This window comes from Fopius arisanus, unplaced genomic scaffold, assembly GCF_000806365.1.
Source record: "Fopius arisanus strain USDA-PBARC FA_bdor unplaced genomic scaffold, ASM80636v1 scaffold00148, whole genome shotgun sequence".
In the NCBI taxonomy this organism is placed as follows: Eukaryota; Metazoa; Arthropoda; class Insecta; order Hymenoptera; family Braconidae; genus Fopius; species Fopius arisanus.
In genome coordinates, this window is record NW_011887887.1 from 40,019 (window position 1) to 62,368 (window position 22,350).

General features: G+C 34.8%; 4 protein-coding genes and 1 long non-coding RNA gene across 6 annotated transcripts; 2 read left to right on the forward strand and 3 right to left on the reverse strand.

The window, feature by feature from the left end:
- Positions 1-578: 578 nt before the first annotated feature.
- On the reverse strand, positions 579-2,353 carry LOC105272176 (uncharacterized). Its single transcript, XM_011314126.1, has 4 exons — positions 1,910-2,353; positions 1,303-1,739; positions 809-1,075; positions 579-745 (listed from the first exon to the last, which is right to left on the reverse strand). The coding sequence occupies exons 1-4, from the start codon at positions 2,340-2,342 to the stop codon at positions 686-688; spliced, it is 1,197 nt and encodes a 398-aa protein (XP_011312428.1). The 5' UTR covers positions 2,343-2,353; the 3' UTR covers positions 579-685.
- Positions 2,354-2,804: 451 nt separating this feature from the next.
- On the forward strand, positions 2,805-5,307 carry LOC105272178 (uncharacterized). The gene is made up of 2 exons (XR_892729.1): positions 2,805-3,318; positions 4,116-5,307. It is a non-coding gene; the product is annotated as an uncharacterized lncRNA (long non-coding RNA).
- A 103-nt stretch (positions 5,308-5,410) lies between these two features.
- On the reverse strand, positions 5,411-17,217 carry Pkc98E (Protein kinase C). Of its 2 annotated transcripts, none has more exons than XM_011314129.1 (11): positions 16,997-17,217; positions 15,848-15,910; positions 15,268-15,616; positions 13,451-13,511; positions 13,114-13,351; positions 12,589-12,620; positions 11,888-11,958; positions 11,549-11,690; positions 10,799-11,362; positions 10,050-10,642; positions 5,411-9,831 (listed from the first exon to the last, which is right to left on the reverse strand). In XM_011314129.1, exons 3-11 carry the CDS (start codon positions 15,598-15,600, stop codon positions 9,667-9,669), a joined length of 2,199 nt encoding a protein of 732 aa, XP_011312431.1. In that variant the 5' UTR covers positions 15,601-15,616; positions 15,848-15,910; positions 16,997-17,217; the 3' UTR covers positions 5,411-9,666. The 2 variants fall into 2 exon arrangements, with proteins under 2 accessions (XP_011312431.1, XP_011312429.1); XM_011314127.1 differs by having other exon boundaries at positions 11,549-11,711.
- A 687-nt stretch (positions 17,218-17,904) lies between these two features.
- LOC105272179 (iron-sulfur cluster assembly 2 homolog, mitochondrial) lies at positions 17,905-19,214 on the forward strand. The gene is made up of 3 exons (XM_011314130.1): positions 17,905-18,060; positions 18,413-18,640; positions 18,826-19,214. The coding sequence occupies exons 1-3, from the start codon at positions 17,984-17,986 to the stop codon at positions 19,001-19,003; spliced, it is 483 nt and encodes a 160-aa protein (XP_011312432.1). The 5' UTR covers positions 17,905-17,983; the 3' UTR covers positions 19,004-19,214.
- Positions 19,215-19,316: 102 nt separating this feature from the next.
- LOC105272180 (protein phosphatase 1 regulatory subunit 21) lies at positions 19,317-22,080 on the reverse strand. Its single transcript, XM_011314131.1, has 6 exons — positions 21,828-22,080; positions 21,537-21,746; positions 20,534-21,373; positions 20,051-20,197; positions 19,644-19,877; positions 19,317-19,427 (listed from the first exon to the last, which is right to left on the reverse strand). The coding sequence occupies exons 2-6, from the start codon at positions 21,600-21,602 to the stop codon at positions 19,401-19,403; spliced, it is 1,314 nt and encodes a 437-aa protein (XP_011312433.1). The 5' UTR covers positions 21,603-21,746; positions 21,828-22,080; the 3' UTR covers positions 19,317-19,400.
- Between the last annotated feature and the right edge of the window lie 270 nt (positions 22,081-22,350).

A 22,350-nucleotide genomic window follows, 5' to 3' on the forward strand; every position in this document is an offset into this window, starting at 1 on the left:
GCCAAATACCGACAGTCCGAAAAGCCCAACGAATCAATTGGAGTTCCCATTGATAATTTTCAATGTTTGAGTACTCATTAAATTCTCTCCTCCATATCTTTTTCAGTCGTTCCATCATCAAATGAAACTTGACGTCTGCACCTTTCAATTTCATTCCTCAAACTAATTCATCTTTACACTTTTAACTGTAAAAAATGGCATTCGTACACATGGATTTTTAATACGGCGACATAAAATGAAATATCAAGTGCGTTGTTTGTTTTTTTTTATTAGCTCTTCTGAAAATCCATATGAGCCGTTTGCGTATTCAAATTGCTACCAAGTTCCTAATAATTTTCGAAATAATCAATAGATTTCTATTTATCCATGTAAATTATTTCAGGGAAATTGTTTGCTACTAGCTTTTATTATTTCGTTTTATTCCACGTCCACCACATTTTTTAAAATTAATGCTTCAAACGTCGTTGAAAATCATTATGGAAATAAAAATTGCGTCAAATATTTCAGGAATCTACGGTTATAAATAAATTCTTACTCTACAGCAATAAATTACTAAACAATTTATATATTACTAAAGATTTTGTTTTGTAAAGATCTTGCATTTTTATAAAATATTACACGAATAATTATTCATGCCGATCATTGATTAAAATAATTTTTTTATTAGTCACTTTTTTTGCAGAATTCAATGGTCTCGTGTGATAGCTCTCAGCACTGACATGTACGATATCGCCGTGAAGATAAACTATTAACAAATTGAATAAATTACATTATTATTATGACACAATTAAAATTTTTAATAGACTACCTGTCTGAACAACTTGAGAGAGAGAACAAAGAATTTTCCCGCTGTTAATTTAAATGGAATCCTTGAGTGCCGAATGATGAGAATCAAATTTTTCCTGACGTTTCCAGTTTTCGTCGACCAATCGACGGAATACGATATTTCATTTAGAGCATCACTTGCCTGTTGGCACTTTTCTGTCGACCAACAGTACAAAAATATTTTACTGAATGCGGACAATTGAAAGGTGATATAGAGACCCATTTCATTATACAATCCAGCGAGAAACCACTGTAAAATATGAAAAGCCAATGATTAAGAAGTTATTGGCGATATCTTATAATTTTTCATGATTTTTGAAAAATTTCGGTAGAGATTTCATCGTATTCCTGAAATTATTGCAATTAATGTGTAGTTGTTATAATATTCATTAGGGATATGTAATTATTTTTCACGATTGATTCTAGGAGAAGAGATCAATTGAATAATTCTTTTCACTTGAAGTCCTGAGTTCGTACCTTTAAAATAAGCACTGCACCAGAGCTTAGCATCATCATGAGAGCAGTAAAGTGTAGAAGAATAACAATATTGAAATAATTATCAATTTTGTGGACAAATTGGGAAATTTGGGCGTGTGAATCGACAATGCATTTGAGACAGGAGCAACTTCTCAGAATGTCATCTCCAGATGAATGACGGATTTTTCCTTGATATTCTCTTATTCTGTTGCCAAGAATATGCAATTGTCCACAAGTATGAAGACAAAATGTCACGTAAGAAAGATCGGCTCCAACCATTATTATCCTACATATAGCTATAGGTACTATTGCACATATGTAGAATCCAGCAAAAATCCAGTCATTAGATAGAGAGAGTATGTGCGACACAAAAGATAATTCTGTGAGTTTTTTTTCCTTGACAACAGCTAAGACCACCAGGGGATTCAAAATTATGACTGAAAAATAAGAATGAAAATCACTAGATGTTTATAATTTATACATTTATAATTAAAAAATTGAATGGAAGATTTGACTGCATTACTCGGTTATTTCAATTTTTTTCATTTCAATTTGATTGAAAAGAGTACACTAGTCGATAATGGTTAAATAATATTGATGTACTTACAGTACAGGCTGATACTTTGTGCTACAATCATAATCAATCCAATTTTTCTTGATAATCCAGCGTAATACTGCATTATTTTGGTATCTTGCTGAGTGAAAGGAGTCGACCAATTTATTTTCATTTCTGACAAAATCGATTGGCGTACTTTTGATTTTAACCGAAAGAGAATCATTGCAGTTATTATGTAAGTCCGGAGGAGGAGACCAGCGATGGCAGAGCATAATTCATTCGAATTGTCGGCGAGAAAAAGAGTATAACTTTGGGGGATGAAGAGAATAGCAATTATTATTGTCAGATTAATGAAAAGTTTAACTCCATTTGCTCTTCCGACTTCTGGCCAAACACCGACACTCCGAAAAGCCCAACGAACTAATTGAATTTCCCAGTGATAATTTTTAATGTTTGAGTACTCATTAAATTTTTTTCTCCACATCACTAGCAGTCGTTTCATCATGACATGAAAAATGCCATCTGCACGCCTCAATTTCTCGCCTTAGACTAATTCATTTATACATTTCGTCCTCAGAAAAGATTGATCCCGTACTAATAGCCTTTTGATGTGATTACATAAAATTAAATATGAAATACGTAGGTCATCTTTTACTGGCTGTATATCTAGACATAAAATTGATGTCTACGAAATCGATTATCACCCGTTTTTATTATGTGTATTCGATGTATAAAATGTTAAAGACGTCGAAGTTTAGCACTAGTTCATTGATATTCGATTAATAGCATTTTAAAAAGGACGCGAGAAAAATTTCAGTCGAAAAAACAATATTTTTCACAATAATCCATAATATTCAAAGCAAACGGAGACTAAAAAACGGGATAAAAATACTTTAAATAAAAAAAACACATAATTTTATATAATATATGTATATATACACACATGTTTATTATATATGTATATATATATTTTATATTCATTTATGATTTTGTTACACAATAATCAGACAATTAACAGTGGACAATTGTTCCAGTGAGTGATTTCCCAGAGTTCTTCAACAATTACCGGTAAAAATTCCATTCTTTCTAATCATAATTTATAAATTAATTACTCGAAATTTTACCGCGGTCATACGATTCCACATTCCCAGCGAATCAAACCGGAAATACTATCAGTGAATCGATCAATTGATCGATAATCAATTGACTGGAATCAATCAATCACTGGAACGAGTACTTTATTTATTCATTTCTTCCATAATACGTAATAGTTTTACATTATCTATCTACACTCTAGTCACAGTAGATATTCACTCATTACGCTATCTACGTGTACCTCAAATTACGTAACGTGTATTTTTATTTAATCATTAATTTTATTTATTTTATTACATTTTTCATTAAACTTATTTAATCACTGAAATTCCTCTCTGTTAATTGTACGGTAATACAATCAATGGGTAATCAATTGTATAATAATAGTCATCTGTAATTACACATTTTTTTAATATAATTCTTCTTTCATTTATTTTTTATCATTTTTTTTTCTTCAGGTTAGGTAATGAATATCTCTCGTCATTTTTCACTTGTCATCAATTCCATTTCAACGACTGATTTTTTACCTATTCATTTGTTGATTTAGGGAAGTCATTGGGAGTGTAATTAATTATAGTTGTGAAAAAATGGGACGCAGATTGTTGTTTTTTATGGTATGGATTAGGAATTTGTCTGTTTCTGCGTCTGGATCTCAGTGAATTTTCTATCTTTTATTGGCTTTTTTTTTTAGGCATTAGTTTAGTAATTGAGGGCATTGCAGTGGGCATTGGGATAATCTTTGGCACCAGTTAATTATCGGCAATTAAGGATTTAGTCGAGTGTTTGGGGAGAAATCAGTATGAGATGATTTCAGAGAATTATTGAGAATACCTGAAGAACAAATAATATGCAATTATCATTTTTTCAGCTTCCCAAATCCATTACTTCTTTATTAATCAATTTAATTTATCCTCCAACTCCATCGAGTAAAAATATATTATCAACAAAAGAAGCAAGAAATAAATTTCGACTTAATAATTTAATGACCTGTACAATTGTCAAGTTTGAGATAAAAAATGGAGTGTCTTAGGATTAAAAAAATTTTTTTATCTCAAGATATTCTGATAAATTCTCTGGAATTTTCTCCTCGTCTGTCTCTCACGTCCCCAGATTAATAACAATTGTACCATTTTGTTACAACTAAGTACTTTTTTTTTCGCAGAAGCCCTCGGCATTCAAGGTATGTCCACCACTGGCACCTGCATTGCACATCTCTCCACACATCAGACAGAAAATAAATGAGACATCAAACTGAATGTAGAATTAAAAATAAACTCGTCCATCAGCACCAGCGGGCATTGAACAGTAAGTAGAAGTGAATATAGGTAATAAATGTACTTGACATTTGGATGATTTTTTTTTTTTTTCACTATTCGATCTCCCTTTATTCTCCCACTTCAAACGACAATTCAATTCAATCTCTTTGTTCACACTTGAATATATTTATATTCGTAATGTTCAATAGAATAAAATCGCGTATTCCATTTGTTTTTTTAAATAATCATTTTTGTCTGAAAACACCGAAAGCTTTACCCTAGTTTTTATTTATTCATTTATTTTTTCTATTTACTGAATTTTTTTGGTTATCGTTTATCAACGATTTTCCCTCTCTCGTGGGTACAGCGTAACGAGGACAATTAGTTTAATTGGTAATAATTACTTTCGTACGCAGCAAAAGGTACACTTTGTAGATTCACCTCTTCGTCATTAAGTATTTTGCCTCGACCTCCATTTTGTTCGTAATTCAGGTAATTGTTGATTATTTGTTTTGCTCCAGAGGAGAGAGTGGAATTTTTAAAAGAATAAATCATCAGAGAAAATGTCAGAAGCTTTTTTCATGAACAACTGAGTGTAATTTTTCATCTCTAATCATTTCTCTAGTATTTTTTCTTTGACTCTGGATATTATTTAAAAAATTCCACAATATCTCCTCAATTTTCACATCTCTCTGTTCACAATTCGCCGTTTTAGGCATTTAAACACTCAAGCGAATGAAAAACATCTAAACAAAGTTAAAGTTATCAACTACACAAATACAACGATAAACAATTCGCAATAAACATTACAATAATTACAAAATCAATTACGAAGTTATTGAGTTTTAAATGTATTAATGCTGATAATTAATGCACAGGTTCAATCAATCGTCAATAACAACGATTGACGATCGATTCCGATAATAAACTACCCCTGAATGTTATTAAACAATCGGCGATAATTATTCAATGATTATTTCATAAAACTTGTCTCTCTAAATTAATTTATCGCACGATAGGAACAAAAATGGAGCGTTTTATCATTAACTTTTTATCACAATAAAAAATAAAATAAAACAATAAATAAAATTGATGAAACAGTTAAATAAATTTTTATTATTCAGATCGATTTTCAATGAGCGATCTGTTTTGTCATGTACTCAAGGTAGTTCGGTTGATTATTCACTAATTTGTGACGATTTTATCAATTAGATTGTTCACTCCATTTTTTAAATAATTAATTAATCAACTAGTAACCTAACGAGGCATGTGCGTTTGTCCGTTAAAAATATAATGCAATATGTGATGTGAAATAATTCAATAGTTCACCGGATGTCACATTAATTAACTGGGGAAGTTGTACATCTTTGGTAATTTGTTATTTATCCTCAATCAAGTGATCGACGATGTGCCATTTTTAATTAAAAATTGTACGAGATCCATTGAGTAAAAATATATTATGAGTTTAAACAAAATGACGTCAACCGCTCAGCAGTTTGTTAATTATTCGTAATTATTTTTTTAAAAAATAATTATCAATTCAATTTTGGTGAGTCTATAATAATGTGATTGATTACTCTCTTGATTATTCTGCTTAAATAGGCATTTCACTAACTAACGCTCGAATTTCAATGACTTATCAATTAAATCAGTATTAAAAAATATTAAACAATTGGGAAGCGTAAATTATTGTGGCACGTGACTGAGACTTGATTAACGTGATTATTACTTCAGAAGTACGATTTGTTCATAATTATTGATTGAATGAAAATTAAGAGGAGATAAACATTTATCGATTAATTAATTCATTCTCTCTGACTTCCTCGATTTTCAGACAAATAAAATACAAATAAAGTACAAATAAAATTGATAAAAAAATCTCAAGACTCAATTGCAATTGTCCTATACATCGTAACGGTGCTCGGTGTTTTCTTAATCTAAAAAGAATATATATATAAAAAAAAAAAGAAATGATGACAAGTACCAGTTGGCCTTGATCATCATCGAGCCAGCAATATATATAATTTAGGTACGAGGATAACGCATTTTACTTTAACACTTTCAACATCAAATCAGTGAAATTCTCATGAGAGGGCTCTTTCACTCATAAATTGTTTAAATATTTCTTGTGCCCGCACCATAGCCCAGGTGCTATCAACAATTAATTTAATCAATAAACTTCCTTCATCTAGATACTAAACACAAGCACATTATAGACATATCGACGTTTACAATAATATTTTACTCACAATTAATGTTATATTATGTTTTCCCCCTTTTTTTTTCTCATTTTTGTTGATTTTTTGTCTTCTCAATTTTGTTAAATTCTTTTAATTTAACATTCAACGTATTCATTTATCATTTTTTTTTTTGTTTATCATTACGTTAGGTAATTAGACTATAAATTAGCGATAAAAAATCACATCGAACGGGACAGCGCGATTTAATGAGGGGCCAGTTGTTCTCTCTGATAATTATTCATTAAATTTTTTTTCTGTTATGCTTTTTGTTAAGTTTTTTTTTTCTTTGTTTATAGATATACTGCATAGACTCTGTACGTCCGAAGCTCTGCTTCGTCGCTCTCACTTTATATATTTTTTTTATTTACCCATTATTTGTTGATTAATAATTAATACGCACGAGAGTTTTTCTCTTTTTGTTAATTTGGTTGGGGAACCGAGAGCCCGTGGGTTCGAGAGAAAAAACAACCGGCATTTTCTCGTGAATCCACTGGCTTGAGAATTAGAAAAAAAATTGTTGAATAATTTAAACAAATGTGTGGAAATGGCCCACAGTATATTCACAATTAATCTCTGCAATTAATCGATTTGAAAAATCATGAAAAATTGGTAGAAGGGGAAAATTTGGTTGTATTTTAAAATAAATTAATCGAAATCTCTATAATTATTTTTCCACTCGCAATCGATGTGATCGGGACGGCAATAATCCAATCTCCGTTAATTGATTGGAAAATATATTGAATTACCGCAGAGATTAATTGAAAAAGTAAAAATGAGAAATTAAGAACGAAGACTTTGGTTTGTTATTAATCTACCTAGGATCCAATCTTATCAATTTATTTATATTCTCATTCTTACGTTAATTATCAATTAAGATTCATAATTTTTAAAATGGTTTATCATCAAATTTATGCGAATAATTCTTGTTTTTGCTAAACGTAGGCCGGACTAACCGTTTCGCATCGATTTTTTTATTCTGCACCCTTTTAAGATTATTTGTTTATCAATATTCCCCATTTAATTGTTCTTTCAGTTCATTCTTCATTAAAAATGGAGGAATTCGTGGTGACGCGGTGGAATCGGCGTGAAATCTTATTTCTTTCGGATAAATTAAAGAATTAATTCCCGGAAAATTCGCAATTATCGATTGCATGATATTCCACGATTTCACAACATTCAATCAATCAATTTGATTAATTAAAAAAATCACCGCGATCGTTGAGAGTGTGAAAAATCGACGGAAACACAAGACGATTGATGAGAGAATATACAAATTGATGATAAATTTGTTCCTCATCTATCTCTACAATTTATTCTTCATCAATTACTCTTATCATTAAAATATGAATACGAAATTATCGCTTGCGCATTCCGTGAGTCCCGCACAGGCTCATGGCCCACGAAGCGAGATAATGCGATTTACTCTTATCAATTAACTAAAATTAAATAAAAATATCTTCCCATATTTAATACGACAACGATATCACAACAACAATTATCTCAGTTGATTAATCCATCGACATTCACATCAATTTCATCAGCAATTAGGGCTTTTATCGCCAGAGAATGACAATCCAATCAAAGGATTAATCACTTGTTCATTAATCTATAATTTAAAAATACTTCTCTTATCGTTTATTTAATTCACGATTCAACATTAATATTAATTATCAATTAATTAACGAATCAACTGATGAATATTTGAAAAAGAAAGATCATTAAAATCGTCAGTATTTAATTACCATCGAATTTCCCAACTCTATCAACGATTTATTAAACAAAATAATTTTTTGATAAATATAATTCAGAATGAAATTTTCAAACGATTGATCGGTACTCAATTCTCTCAAGACCGATTAATTAAGTACGAGAATCACTGGTGAAACGCCACTCAGAATTTTCCGATAGATTTCAATTAATTATTAATTATTAATCATTTGAAAAATTAATCATGAAACGAAATAAAAAAATTGATTATCTCGCCAACTGCTGCAGCTACGGGAAAGTACAAGAGAACTTTTCCGTTGAAAATTTCAAGATCTAGAAAAAATGTCTCATGACATTTTCTCTCACTCCACTCCCTCCCGAGATTTTAATAATTATAATTTGATAATTATAAATATAATTACTGCGTTTCCACTTAAATATCATCAGTAAAATTCATCGACGTTTCAATAAATATATTTGGACAATACTCCACCCAAAATACTCGAGATAATGACGTTTCGTTAATTAACAATTAATCACTGCTCTACTAAGGACGATGTGCATTAATTAATACCGAGATTCCTTAAGTCAATTGTTTTCCAATCCACTGACGTACCTAACTAGATAGAGACAACACGTAAGAGTACCTAAGTGCAAATGATTAATCACAAAGATGAGAAAAAAAAGTAATGGAAACCTCCCCTCCCCCCCAGTAATTCATTTATCGAATTTGTCCCCCTCAATCAATTAAATGAACGCTCCTCCTGTGCTCGACTACATTAGGCATTATTCTAAAATAGTTATTAAATATTTATATTATTTATAACTGATCGGAACCACCAGGGAACTGATCTCAATCATATCGAAATCATTCGATAAAATCATCTGATAAATTTCTGTTATTTCTCTATAATTTCTCCTCTTATTCAATGAAAAATCAATTTCCTGTGCTTGCACCATCTCCACCGACAAATAGTTCATTTAACTATTTGTTCAAACTGATACGTATAATTATTCGATGAATAATCGTTTAATCCCAATCTCATTGAAATTTCAGTGGATTTTTTGGTCACGTCTGATGTTTTTACTCATTTCTGTCGAAGTTTCATGGTAATTTGGACAGATGATACCTCAGTGGATAATTAATGATCATTTTTTTCGGTAGAAATGATGATTTAATCATGAAACTTCGTGAGAAACAAAAATTATTTCATTTTCCTCGTGATTTATTCGTTGAAATCAATTAATTCACTCATTTATGTCAATGAATTGATTGATTTGTCGATAATTGTATCGATGGAGTGTCAATTGGAAGAATGAAATTGGATTAAAATAATTATAGATAAGACCTTGATTACGTTCTCGGTTTTACCTGTGCATTGTCGACGTTTGTGCTCCATGGAGGTAATAATCGACGTGAGAGACGTCGACACAACGCACGAACGCATGTGACAGTCGATTGTGATTTTTCGGCGTTCGATTTATCATCGGAGGGGGATGGTAGTGCTCATTAGGGGGTGACAAGGCGATTTGGATTGAAGTCCTTATTGACGAATGAGAAACCCTTGAATTCGTCTTGATTTACTGAATTGAGGATCGACTGGTGGACTGGAGTCAGGACTGGCTCTTCTTTCGTGAATTCCGCGTCAAAATTCATCGCGTCTTTTTCATTATTCTGTAATTAAAAAATCATCATTAATTACTCTGGTGGCCCAAATAAATGGAGAAGATTTAATTGATTTAATCACTGAATTAAAAGAAAAAAGTTGAAGACAATGTTTCTAGGAAATTTCCTCAGCTAAAAAAAAAAGTCCTTTTTCACAAACATTTTTCACTAGAATGATTTGTTAATTTTGTATTTACTGAAATTTGAACAACAAAAAGGTGAATTACAATTTTAGGTTTGAAGGGTGGCTTGACCCTCCTGGCCTCGAGTGCCCTCCAGTCCATGGATTGGAAGAAAGGATGTGATTTAATGGCGCTCTCCCCTCCATTGGCGATGACACACCCCAGACGTCTGGCTGGATTTTTCGTCATGAAGCCCTTGAGGATCGAGACAGCCTCTTTACTGAGCCAAACTGGATACAACACATCATCGTGGAGGATCGACTCGAAGAGGTCGTCCTCGTTGTCAGCCTCGAATGGCGGCTGTCCAGCCATCATCTCGTACATTAGAACCCCAAGTGCCCACCAATCGACAGAGGCCCCATAATCCAATTCCTGGAGGATCTCAGGGGCAATGTAATCTGGGGTACCACAGAATGTAGTCGTGGTTTGCCCCTCGACGATGCCCTCCTTGCACATACCGAAATCAGCAAGTTTACAGTGACCCTCTCGATCCAATAAAATATTGTCCAGCTTCAAGTCACGGTAGATTACTCCGTGTTGATGGAGAAACTGGAGGGCTAACGTCACTTCTGCTGCATAAAATCGAGCTCGAATCTCATCAAATTTACGGGCTTTTTGAATTTGAAACATGAGATCACCTAAAAATTAATGTAATTTATTAAGAACCGAAGTAATTGAAAATGGAAAATCATTGGGATAGTCAGAGAGGTATCTCTCGAACTCCGAAGGTTAGGTAAAATGGCAAATAATTTTTTCATTCGAAATTTCAATAGCTAAAAAATAATAATAATTACCTCCATTAACGTATTCCATAACGAAGAACAATCTCTCAGGTGTCTGGAAGCAACTGTGGAGTGCAGTGAGGAAGGGATGCCTGGCAGCAAGTGCCAAAATTCTCTTTTCTGTCATGGTGCAGTCGACATCGTCATCCTGAATAATGACATCCTTTTTGAGGACTTTGACAGCGAATACCTCGTCAGGATTGCCCTTGCGTTCAGCCAGCATGACTTTACCAAAACTGCCCTTCCCCAGGACCTTGATAAAATTAAAATCATCCAGTGAGAATTTTCTCGTCTCATTCTCGTCCTCTCGTGGTGTCAGATCGATAAGCGGTGCCTGTTCATTCGATTGTCCACTGCTATCAATATTTCCTGATTGTGAGGACTGCTTGCCAGGGCCTGAGGTACTGTGCGAGGAACTACTTGAGGAGCTGGGCTTGTAATTAATCCGTGGAGCCTTTGACTGTTGATCTGGTGAGATGTTCAAAGTACTCAGGATCTCTGCCATTGCTTTTGTATCGATGCCACAGTTGTTGGCTACATTCTTCTGGCATCTCTTGTGGACATTTAAATCACAAACTGAAAAGACAAATGATTTCATTAATAAATCTCAGGAATTTCAAAAAATTTCACGGGAAAAAATCATTCAAAACTCTATTACAATCGTTATTTATTTCTAATTCAATTATTGTTTTCATTTTTCAGATACTCCATAAAGGGTGATTCACACAAATTGTACTGTTGAATTTGAAAAATGTTTATTACCTTTACATTGAAGTCCTTGTCGAATTAATCCATACAACAACGATCCACAATGATCGCAGAAGGTGAAACGCTTGAAAGTATGCACCTCAAATCGATGTGGTACATTAACACTGAATCTTTGTCCCTGTGTTCCTTCATTAGACTGCAACATAGTGTTCTTCTCCTGATTCGTCCCACCGTGAATTATTTTTCAAACGACAAAACGAGAAAAAAAAGAAAAGTACGAAGCACATAAAACAAAAGCATCAACACGAGCGATAACTTAAAAAAAAAAAATGATATTGCATTAAAACCGCAATGAAAAATGGTAATTATTTTATTGGTTACACCATGACGTACCTCTTCCCTCATGCCAGGACACTTTGTTACTACCAGTCTGTGACACCTCTTGTGAACAACGCACGTGCAAACTGCAAAGATATTTTTTTCATAATTATCTTGTAAAGATTCATCGACTTTTTGTTTAATTAAATTCTGGTACTTTGCACATTCAAAGCTGTTTCATGCCTTGTTAAATCGCCTCGAAAACCTCTTGAGGATAATTTCCAATATTAATTTGTTTATCTTTGTAAACAAGAAGCAAATGAAAATTCAGGAAGAATCGAGTGAAGTGGTGAATGAAAAATTTCAATGCCAGAAATTCTGTTGACAATAAAAAATTATTCTCATTGTGTTCTCCAATAAATCTCTGAAATATTTCCTCCACCACTTTACCCTGAAGATATGCATCTCCAACGAGGACATAACGAAATAAATAAACCTTGCACCTAGAAGACACTAAAAAATGAAGAAAACCGTGAATTAAAATGAAATAAACATCCCTGCAAAAGCAAATTGTTAATGCCAATGAGACAATACAAATTCAAATGCAGAATTAATAAAATGAGTAAAATAAAATGACGAATAATTTCCAAGAGCCATCTCTGCATGATAAATCATAAACAGAGAGTGAACGATAAGGATCAAACATCTCAGACTGAAGAATTAAGGAACATGAATAAATAATTCGGTTAATAACATGACTTTTGTGTCTTTCTCACCTTGACACTGATAGCCTTGCTTTCCGACGCCCCTGAAATACAACAGACAAAGCACGTCACATTATCTCCGTGATATCCCATCGAAAAAAAAAGAAAAAAAAAAAAAACACAAATGGGCCTCTCAAAAACCATTTGAGAGAAAAAGAAATACTCCAGGCACCCCAAATCCTCTGTTTATCCTCGCTGATTTATTCATCTGTACCCAATTGAATTCGAGAGCCCAAAGCGTGCAAATGGAGGCTGAATTACAGAATTGTATAAATTTTAGGCACAAAACCACATGCAATTCTCCAAGAATTATCGATTATTCCATGGATTCCGAGACAAGTATACCTCCTGATCACTTCGTCACCCGATTATTCATTATTTATCCCATAAAACGTGCGATATCCTCAAATTTATCCCCAAGCGGTGCAATTTCTGCGATAAGATTTGTGACGAATCATTGGAAATTGTCGAATTACTATTTTAAAATAAATCCAAAACCGTAGGACCCGTGTGGTTATTTAACTGGTTAATACTCACCAAATAAATTCACGGCAGTGTGAGCAGAATGTCGGTTGCCTGAGGAAAGTCGCCATAAATTTGTGCCCATTGACCTGATGAACTCGCCTACGCATAGCACCTCTACGTCGATTAAAGCCCTGTCCACGTTCAGTGAATCCACGTGGTTCCATACTACCTGTCACAGCACCGCTGTCTTTTCCACCACCCGATCCAATATTTTCTCCTGCTGCATCTCCACTGCAGCCAGCTTGTTGATCTGAAATATCAAATTGATATGACAAATAAGAAATTATTAGATAAATCGTGTGAAAATTTTTGATAAATCCTCGAATAGGAATTGGATAGGAACTGATACCTTGGTTGCTCCATTTCAAATCTATCTGGACCCTCAATTTCCCATGTGGCTCGAGGTCGATCTAAAATTAAATCCATCAGTATTAGCCTTCTGAGATAAGAAATCACACGTGAGAAGTCATTAAAAATCACTGTCTTCCTAATTCAGTCTCACCAGAGTATCTTTCGGATAATAAAATGCTGTCTTTGCTAGGGTCTGGTGATGAATGTCCACCAATCGTTTGAAACACTTTACACAACCGTAATTTCTATGGGTATGCAGCATTTTGGTTCATTTAAATCTGGGCAAAATGGTGGGATGGAATTTTTACTTAATTCTCTGCTATTTGCTGCTCAGTATTAATATTTTTCAATCTTTTCATTCCAGGGAATTTAAATTGTCTGGCTGTTTGTAAGATTGGAACTTCCCTCATTTCTCCCTCGAATTTTAAATAACAAAAATTACTTTCGTTGCAGAAGAAGCTGTGAATTTCTGTTGAATTAATTGGTTAATCTGATCGATAGAAAAAACGGAGTAATACACAACACTAAATAATAAAATCATCCTTAAAATCCGAAAATTCTCCGAAACTCATAATTAAAACGCAATTAACTGGTGACTTCTGCAACGAACCCGCACGTCGTACGACTAAAAACTGAGTGACACTCCAAAATGGTAGTCATCCAGCAGTTTAATTGGCCTCGAAAATCCCTGTGTACACCTGGAGATAACGTTCAGGTGTGCCTTAAAACGTCTTATCTTGAACATCTGCTGATGATCAATTCCTTAATTATCCAATTACCCATTAACGACAAAAATAAACTAGAAAAATTCCAGGGGAAAATATCAGAGGGCATTTTTTAATAGTTACCCTGATGTGCAAAAAATCCTGAAAATTACCCAATCGTGGTTGAAATGAGAACAATGAGTGGGTGACTCATTTGCAATAAAATAAAATCCATGTGTACACCCTGAGATAACGTTGTTACGAGTCTTATCCCTACTCTCGTGGGCATCTGGTCGTTATCAGTTCCCTATCTTCTGTTTTACGTCAGTTATGTCATCTTTACGAGGGAGTGGAGGAGTGCCGGAGTGAATGAATAGTCTGTTGGGGCAGTTCATGACCAGCTGGTGACGTGTGAGGGTCTCCAGGAAGTTATCAAACTTTTTTTCAAACTATTATATCAAATTGATAGTGAATAATTCAGTAGTAAAGGCTAAAGGATAACTAGCAGACTTCTCTGCTTGAGTTTTTGTAGGATATCTCTGAATCTGAGAGACATACAAACATTTTTTATAGGACCTCTTTTTTAGAATGTGACGAGAGGTACAACAAAGGTCCTCATGAAAATTCCCTTATCTATCTCAAATTCCGAGATATTTCTTCAAAAGCCTCCTGTTAGGTGAATCTACTCGTTACTCTTTACCACTTTTTCTGCGGTCGACCTTTCGAGGAATATCTCAGAACCTAAGCAATGCAGCGAAATATTTGTCATTACCTTTTCTGTAGAATGGAAGGAGAGCTATAAAAAAGGTGCTCATGAAAATTCCGCCATCTCTCTCAGATTCCGAGATATTCCATCAAAAGTTGTTCATCAAAACCAAATTGCTATTCATCTAGAATTAACGAAGTAGATTAATTTGTCGTTAATAAATCATTGGATGAATCTCGTCGATGTGGATATCGATGCTGTGGGTAGCACTTGAGATATATTTTTTCGAGATTTGTACGATTCCCGATAAAATCATCTGGCGTTTTCCCACTCATTCCCAAAATAAACCCATAAACACAAGTTGTTACGTTTAACAACGTTGTCAAAACTATTCATAAAATTTACCCAGAAATCAGCAGTTTCGTCCTCACGTCTTACAAGCTCTTCAAATGGAATTCTACAATTAGCAACAAAGTCATCAGGTGGTAGTGCAGCATCATGGAATACAGTGAGTCCCAGCATCACAGCTGACTGTACATCATGAGCGAAACACTCATTCCAGACAGGATCGAAGGTTTTTGGTTTAATTGATGTGCGATTGAGACGATTCTGGTCGACATCCAGGAGAACATAGGGATCGATTATCGGTGGTGCATCCTGCCAGAACTTGCGGTGTTTGTCAGTCGCCCTGAGACCCGCTGCCTCGCATATCTTCACTTTCACTGTTCCGGTGAACATTTCAGCGATTCAACTCCTGGAAATTGACATGAATGAGTCAATTATCAAGATGGAGAAATTGTTCAAGTTATTTGGTCACTCTGAGGGAATGAGGAAGTCCTTCGAGCGAATAAAAAGTTGTTTGTCGTTGATTCATCGAAATAACTTTAGTGTGAGAGAACAACTAGCGGATCTTATTACACATATTTGGAGAAATTGTCGCAGAGATAATTATTATTGGTTTTTTTCACATCCAAAAATATCTTACGTCAGCTCTTATGTTAACCCGTGGCTGCTTCTGGTGGAGGTCTCCGTCGTCTCTCTGTTATCACTGTGTAATTAAAAAATATATGAACTTTTGAATAATATAATAATCACTGCCGGGCCTACCCCACAGTCACTCGTGATTCCAAGAGCCCCAAAGCCGAAAAAAAAAAGTTATTATAAAGTTGAAATTAGCAGATTTATTCTCAAGCCATTCTTTTGCTATTAGAAATTATTTGTACGTGGGATTGGTCTATCTTCAAGCTTTTTTTAATCTATAACGAAATTTCTGCTTGAATTTCACTAGTTTCACCTTCGTATCCTAATAATTTTTTTGAGAGACAGAAACAGATCTGCATATAAATCTCCTGAGAATTGAACAGATGAAATAATTAATACGTAATTACCACAATCAATACATGAGAAATAATTACGAATTATAAAGAATACCGAATGAGATTTCGTTTTTCCACAATTGTTAAATTTAAAATCTACTTTCGTGGGGACAATTCATGGTTTCAGTCGCCAAATAGATGAAAAATATCCCAGGATATCCTGGTAATTTTCAATAAACGATTTGTTCGATTCTCTCAAGATTTCTTCGAGAAGATATTAAAAGAGATTAATTGTCTCTCAACATCTCCAGGTTGTGGAACCTGGAGACCATCTCCAGCACTTGATTGGACCAAATCACCAATTCAGAACTGAAAAAGATAAATTCCTGACGATGAATTAGCCCCAGAACCGAGAACCAGTGCCTCCACGAGTACGAGGAGACATTTTCAGGATAATATTCTCGCGACGAGAAAAAAACGTGAAACGAGGAGAATAACGCGGATATCTCGCCACAAAAAGGCATCCCCATTACCTAAAAAAATGTTCACACGTCCATCCAACCGACCACCATCCACTCGTTTATACATAAACACTTATGACCAGATCAGAACGTTCATGACAGAAAAGGAAACGGAAGCGCGAGCGCAGAGAGTAACTCAACGAGTGCGACAGAGAGATAACGATAGGAAAGAGAAGAGGGCCTTGGCCGAATGTATTTTAATTTCCATTACGAGTATCTTCTCATCAATGACAGATACCCCCAACATTCAAAAAAAAGAAATCCCATTGAAAAATGAGAAAAATTCAACTGACGTACACAACGACTACAGGAGAATATCTCACGCTGCGACGACCACTGACAGCCATTAATATCCACCAATTAATTTTAACTTGTATTCCTCAAAATTGGGCGGAGGATTTGGAAATAATTGATAAAGCACACGTTCCACTGGGGCCCCTTTTTCCTTTTTTTCTCCCCGATTTTTATTATTTTTATTTGTTTTTTGGTGATTCGATTTGGTGGGGCTTGTGCGCGCGACGAAGTTGCCCCTTTGACTGAGAGAGAACAACTCCCTTCCCCTTTCGCCACCATTCGATTGGTCGAAGGCAGATATAGAATTATGGGGGCGGTGGGGGGGTGACGTGGCTACGGGTGGTGGGTGGTGGTGGGTGGTGGGTGGTGGGCGGCTGGGGGACTCTCTGTTCTGTTCTGGTCTGTTATCCCCAGTTATTCCCTCGTCTCTGTCTTTGTTGGGGCTATTTTTGAGGGATTGCTCTGTTGATGGGGGTGGGGACAAGGTTACCGGTTTATCGGGTTTTCCGGGGGTGGGGGGGCTCAGTCGGTAAGGCAGGGCCGTTCGAGGGCTTCGAGGGATCGAATCGAATCCAACGGATTCGAATTTTCATTTTTTTCTTTTTTTAATTTGTTGTTGATAATCGATTTCTCGAGTTGACGATCGAAGAGATTATCGAACCGAAGCCGGTCGATGAATAATAATTATTAAAAAATCGTATTTGTTGGAATAAGGAAGGGTTTTTTTATTTTTTTACAATTTGATTGATTGATTCTTTATTTGTAAAGGATTTGTTATCAATTATCGGTATTATATCGTTAGGATAGGTGATTTGATTGTTTTTCTTTATTTTTTTTAAATATTTAAAATATTTTTTAGATAATGGTGATGGGCTGAAAATTCCTGTCGATATATCAGGGATCTTCAAAAACAGATGTAGTGGGGGAGGACTTGAGGTCATCATCAGCTGATTTTTGGAACAAGACGACAGGATTGGGACGCAGGGGAAGATGGCGAAACTCCGGCATGTCGTGTGGGAATTATCATCGAATTTCTCCTCGAATCAATACTTTTCAAAATTATTATCGTGAGTTTTATTATTTATATTTATTATCGTATTTGGACGGAGTTTAGGACTTGGTGAGATCGTGATGACATTCTCTGCATTCCACAACACCAGACCAAACAATTTATCTCTAAATTTGAAAAACATCTGTGAATTTCAATTTTTTAATTCAGAATTTTTATTGTTCTTCATAAATAAATCATTAGATTCATTTAAAACATTGGGAATTTCATCATTCTCCATTTAATTTGATCTGAAATTTTTTTTCAAAGAAAAAATATGCATGTTATTGTTAAAAAAATGTGAAATAGTCTTTCCTTCTGCGTTTCGTGTTTTGCTTTTTAGATCCAATTCCTTTTGTATTTATTTACAGACCTCCTTGGTGTCAACTTTCGTTGCAGAACGGAAATCTCCGGAAAGTGGCAACGAATGCAGCGGAGAATGTCTCTGAGGACGCCCTGATCATCAGTGACAGCTGCGTCAAGAGATTAAAGGAGATATCCCAGGATGGAGCCTGTTTGCGAGTGACTGTCGAGGGTGGAGGATGCTCCGGATTCCAGTACAAATTTGATTTGGACTCCACAGTCCACGACGATGACAAGTAATTAAATAATCATAAAATCATAAAGAGTAGTTCATTAAATAAAATGCAGCAAGTCTATCCTTCGAGGAATATCGCCGAATCGAGATAGCGACTTTTTTCTCAAAATTTCCGAGCCTCATTTTATTTCTCCACTCATTCGCCGCTCTCGCCAAAAATAAAAAGTTAAATTGATTCCATTCCAGAGTTTTTCTAAAGGACGGAGCCAAGATCATAATAGACTCCACCTCCCTAGAGTACGTAAAAGGCTCAACGATTGATTTTCATTCGGAATTAATCCGCTCTGCCTTCAGAATAATAAATAATCCGCTGGCTGAACAGGGCTGCAGCTGTGGTGCAAGTTTTTCTATAAAGGTCGATTAACATTAAATACTAATAACTGTTAAATTCGAGTAGTTGTACATTACAGTATATATTTTTTTAAATGTTTATCAAAGCTTACGATACTCGTCAATTTGTGGGATCACGCTGTATTTTAAATAATTTACTTTGACTCCACAGTCCCAACAGTTCATCGATAATTTATCAGTGTAAATATTCGTTATTATTAAAAATGTGAGACAGATTGAAGTAACGAAGTGATGATTTTTACTGGCCATCGGATTAAAATGAAAATTGAGTTTATTTTTCTTTTCATCGATTTTTTGTCAATTCATAAATTCATTACCATCGATTTTATCTTTCCGTATTTACATTGAATTGTTGATTATTAGCTTAATCCATGGAATGTTTAATTGCTGGAGATTAGTGGCAGTTGGCATCACTTTTGCCTTCCTTTTTTGCCATTCTGAAAAAATGATTAATGTTGACATTAATTCGATGAAAATTGAAATTTATTTGTGCAATAATTTTGGTTAATGGTAAATTAGAAGAGGAAAACAATTGTGATGAGTGAATTGGAGTTAATTTATGAATGTCTAGATATTAAAGATAAGATAATATGAAGACCAAATAAAAAATGAATATAAAAGTTGAATAACAGATAAATATTGGTTTTTATCACCTTATGCTCGAGTTCATATCGCAATTGCTGGATCTCCTCGGTCTGCTGAATGAGTTTTTCATTCATATTAGCCAAATGTTCAGTCATAGTGCTCAACTGAGCTTTGTAACTGCCCTCCTGGACTTCTTTATCCTCCTGAGAACTATTCCAGTTAGATAAAGCCTCCAGCAATGCAGCCTCGCACTTCTCCCTCTTCTCCTCGCTGTTGTCCAGATGCACACTCATAACTTCATTCTAAAAATAAAAATTAATGTTAAATTATTTCTAAAACTTGATTGATCTCGTAATTGAGGCTCCAGGTGAAAATGTTAGAAGACTTTTTTGGGGGGAATTTAAATATTTTCGAAAAGTTCCTTCAGTTTTTCGTCGTGGAACTATTTTTTAGAGAGATCATAACGATTACTCACATTAGCTGCTATGGCAAGATTCTTAGCATGACAGATGTGTTTTTCATTAACCAATCTCTCGATTTCGCGCAGGAAATAATCACGGATTTTCGTTTCTCTAGCTTCGATCTCTTCGGATATTGCGAACGGTGCCTTTAGCCTTCCAATCTGTAAATAAAATATTTTTGTGAATTAGTTAACTCTAAAAAGGAGTTTATCTATTTTAAATTGAATTTCTTACTCCCTCCAAAGAATATTCAACCAATTAAATTAATGGTTTATTAGAATGTCAAAACATTTCAAATAAATTGAATATCTCAATCTGGATTAAATATCGATAAACCTCGAAAACTATTGACTTTACGAGAAAATGTTAGAGAACATTAGATAAACCAGATAAATAAGGAATAAAAGAAATGTTTTGAAGACATTCTTTTCCATTATTCTTCCACTGGATATTACAAATTCTCTAAAAAAACATTGATTGCAGATCTAGAAACTCACCATATTGTTAATCTCTACAGGTTCCAGCTGCACACCGACCCCATAAATCTCCTTCTGGCAAATCTCATCATATTTAATCTTCAGGATATTATAATCACTCTTGTACTGATTCAACTCCTTCTCGAGATCGCATAATTTCACAAACTCAAATTCATTACTGTCCTCATTAACATGAAAATCCGGAGTTTTCTGGACTCGCGCATCCCCCAGGGACTTGGAGGACCTCCTGGAGCCAGAAGGGGATGAAAATGGAGAATGCCCCTCCTGACGATGATTCATACCCACTTTCAAATCATAATCGTATTTTCCTTCGACACTGGACCAAGACGCTGTCTCCTCGTGCTTCTGACGCTCGTTTATTTTCCTCTGGAGTTCATTCCTCTCCCTCTCGAGTCTCTCGATTCTCTCCTGAGACCTGGCATCAGAATCCAACCTAGATTTCTCAGACAAGTCCAACCTGTATTCCAAGTGTTTGATCCTGTCGTTAATCTCCTCTATCTCATTGTCTTTATCTGATATCTGGGATAACAGCTGAGCATTCTCGACTATTTTCTTCTGGAATTCTTCGACGTAGACGTGATTGGGGGCGGGTGGTGGCAGCTCCTTGTTCTCTACAGATTTGCTCCGGCCTTTTTTCGATTTATTCTGGAGTTTGTCGAGCTCCTCTTGCAACACTGTCACTCTCTTTGTCAGCTGTTGATTCCGAAAGGTCAGACTGTCCAGCTCTTGCTCCTGTCTGCGAAGGGACACGTCTCTCGATTTTATCTGCTCCTTCAGGTCACTGCTGCGAGTTTGTTCATCTATCACAGCCTTTTTCAGGACGCTTGCTTGAGCTCGAATCTTTTTCAATATGTTAATAAGTTTTAGAATAATTAATTAGTATAAAAAATAATATTTCATGCATTATATACAAAGTGGGAGAATTTTTAAATTTTTTTCTTGACAAAAATTCTCAAAACTTTTACCTTCCCCTTCTCCCCAATTAATTACCACAATTACCCACCTTGGAGTACTCCGTCGCGACCTTCTGGTACTTCATTTGCAATTGTTGTCCATTGACACTCTCCATCTCCCCAGTTCCACCTCGATAATCAATCACCCTAAATTAATTATTGCACTCTCCAACAAAATGAGACCGAGTATTTCCTGTCATATCCACGCTCCCCTATCGCCTCTCAGGATCCTATTGAAAAGAAAGCCCCAGGAAATTCCTCTGAAAAATGGAAAACTCCATTAATTCACCCCTTCAATTTATCCATCCAACAACAAAAAATGTTGAAGAAAAAAATATTACAGAATTGTTGCTCCCAAGTTATCGAAAACACGCCCCCAGATTCACTGCCAACAGCTTCAATACTTCATGCCCCCCCAGTGTCTGGACATCCTCCAGATAAAAAAATGACGCACTGAATTTTAAATAAACACTAAATAAATATTAACAATAGTGTGGGGGTGCTATCACTTCTCAACTCGGAATTCATCTCCTTTTTTTTCTTTTATTCTTTTTCGGTGGAGGAGAGGAACGAACGACTGGCGCCATCCGACAAAAAACTTCATCAATAATAGTTCTAACCCAGAACTATTATTGATATAGTATACCTAAATAGTATTACTATACTGGGGTGTCCATCCAGTCGATGGGGTGAATTTTATTTTCTGTTGTACGAATGCTTTTTGTTTTTCATTTGTTTAACTGAAATTTAGCCGACTGTCGCACGTATGGAAGGGGGAAACCACATCTTGTGGAATTTCAATGGAAAAAATTATTCAATGTATTGAATATATACCACTAATGAATTTATATTTTTAAATGAGCG

Bases quoted from the DNA above. Each gene is read 5' to 3' on its own strand.
- LOC105272176 (XM_011314126.1), bottom strand. From the start codon at position 2,342: ATGTGGAGAAAAAAATTTAATGAGTACTCAAACATTAAAAATTATCAC. The intron at 1,076-1,302 runs GTACGAACTCAG...CATATTTTACAG, and splicing joins GTGCAGTGCTTATTTTAAAG to TGGTTTCTCGCTGGATTGTA. The intron at 746-808 runs GTAGTCTATTAA...ATTTGTTAATAG, and splicing joins CTCTCAAGTTGTTCAGACAG to TTTATCTTCACGGCGATATC.
- Pkc98E (XM_011314127.1), bottom strand. From the start codon at position 15,600: ATGTTCACCGGAACAGTGAAAGTGAAGATATGCGAGGCAGCGGGTCTC. The intron at 13,512-15,267 runs GTAAATTTTATG...ATTTAATTTTAG, and splicing joins ACGAAACTGCTGATTTCTGG to ATCGACCTCGAGCCACATGG. The intron at 13,352-13,450 runs GTATCAGTTCCT...TTGATATTTCAG, and splicing joins TTTGAAATGGAGCAACCAAG to ATCAACAAGCTGGCTGCAGT.
- LOC105272179 (XM_011314130.1), top strand. From the start codon at position 17,984: ATGGCGAAACTCCGGCATGTCGTGTGGGAATTATCATCGAATTTCTCC. The intron at 18,061-18,412 runs GTGAGTTTTATT...ATTTATTTACAG, and splicing joins TACTTTTCAAAATTATTATC to ACCTCCTTGGTGTCAACTTT. The intron at 18,641-18,825 runs GTAATTAAATAA...ATTCCATTCCAG, and splicing joins ACAGTCCACGACGATGACAA to AGTTTTTCTAAAGGACGGAG.
- LOC105272180 (XM_011314131.1), bottom strand. From the start codon at position 21,602: ATGGAGAGTGTCAATGGACAACAATTGCAAATGAAGTACCAGAAGGTC. The intron at 20,198-20,533 runs GTGAGTTTCTAG...TTTTATTTACAG, and splicing joins CTGTAGAGATTAACAATATG to ATTGGAAGGCTAAAGGCACC. The intron at 19,878-20,050 runs GTGAGTAATCGT...TTTTATTTTTAG, and splicing joins ATCTTGCCATAGCAGCTAAT to AATGAAGTTATGAGTGTGCA.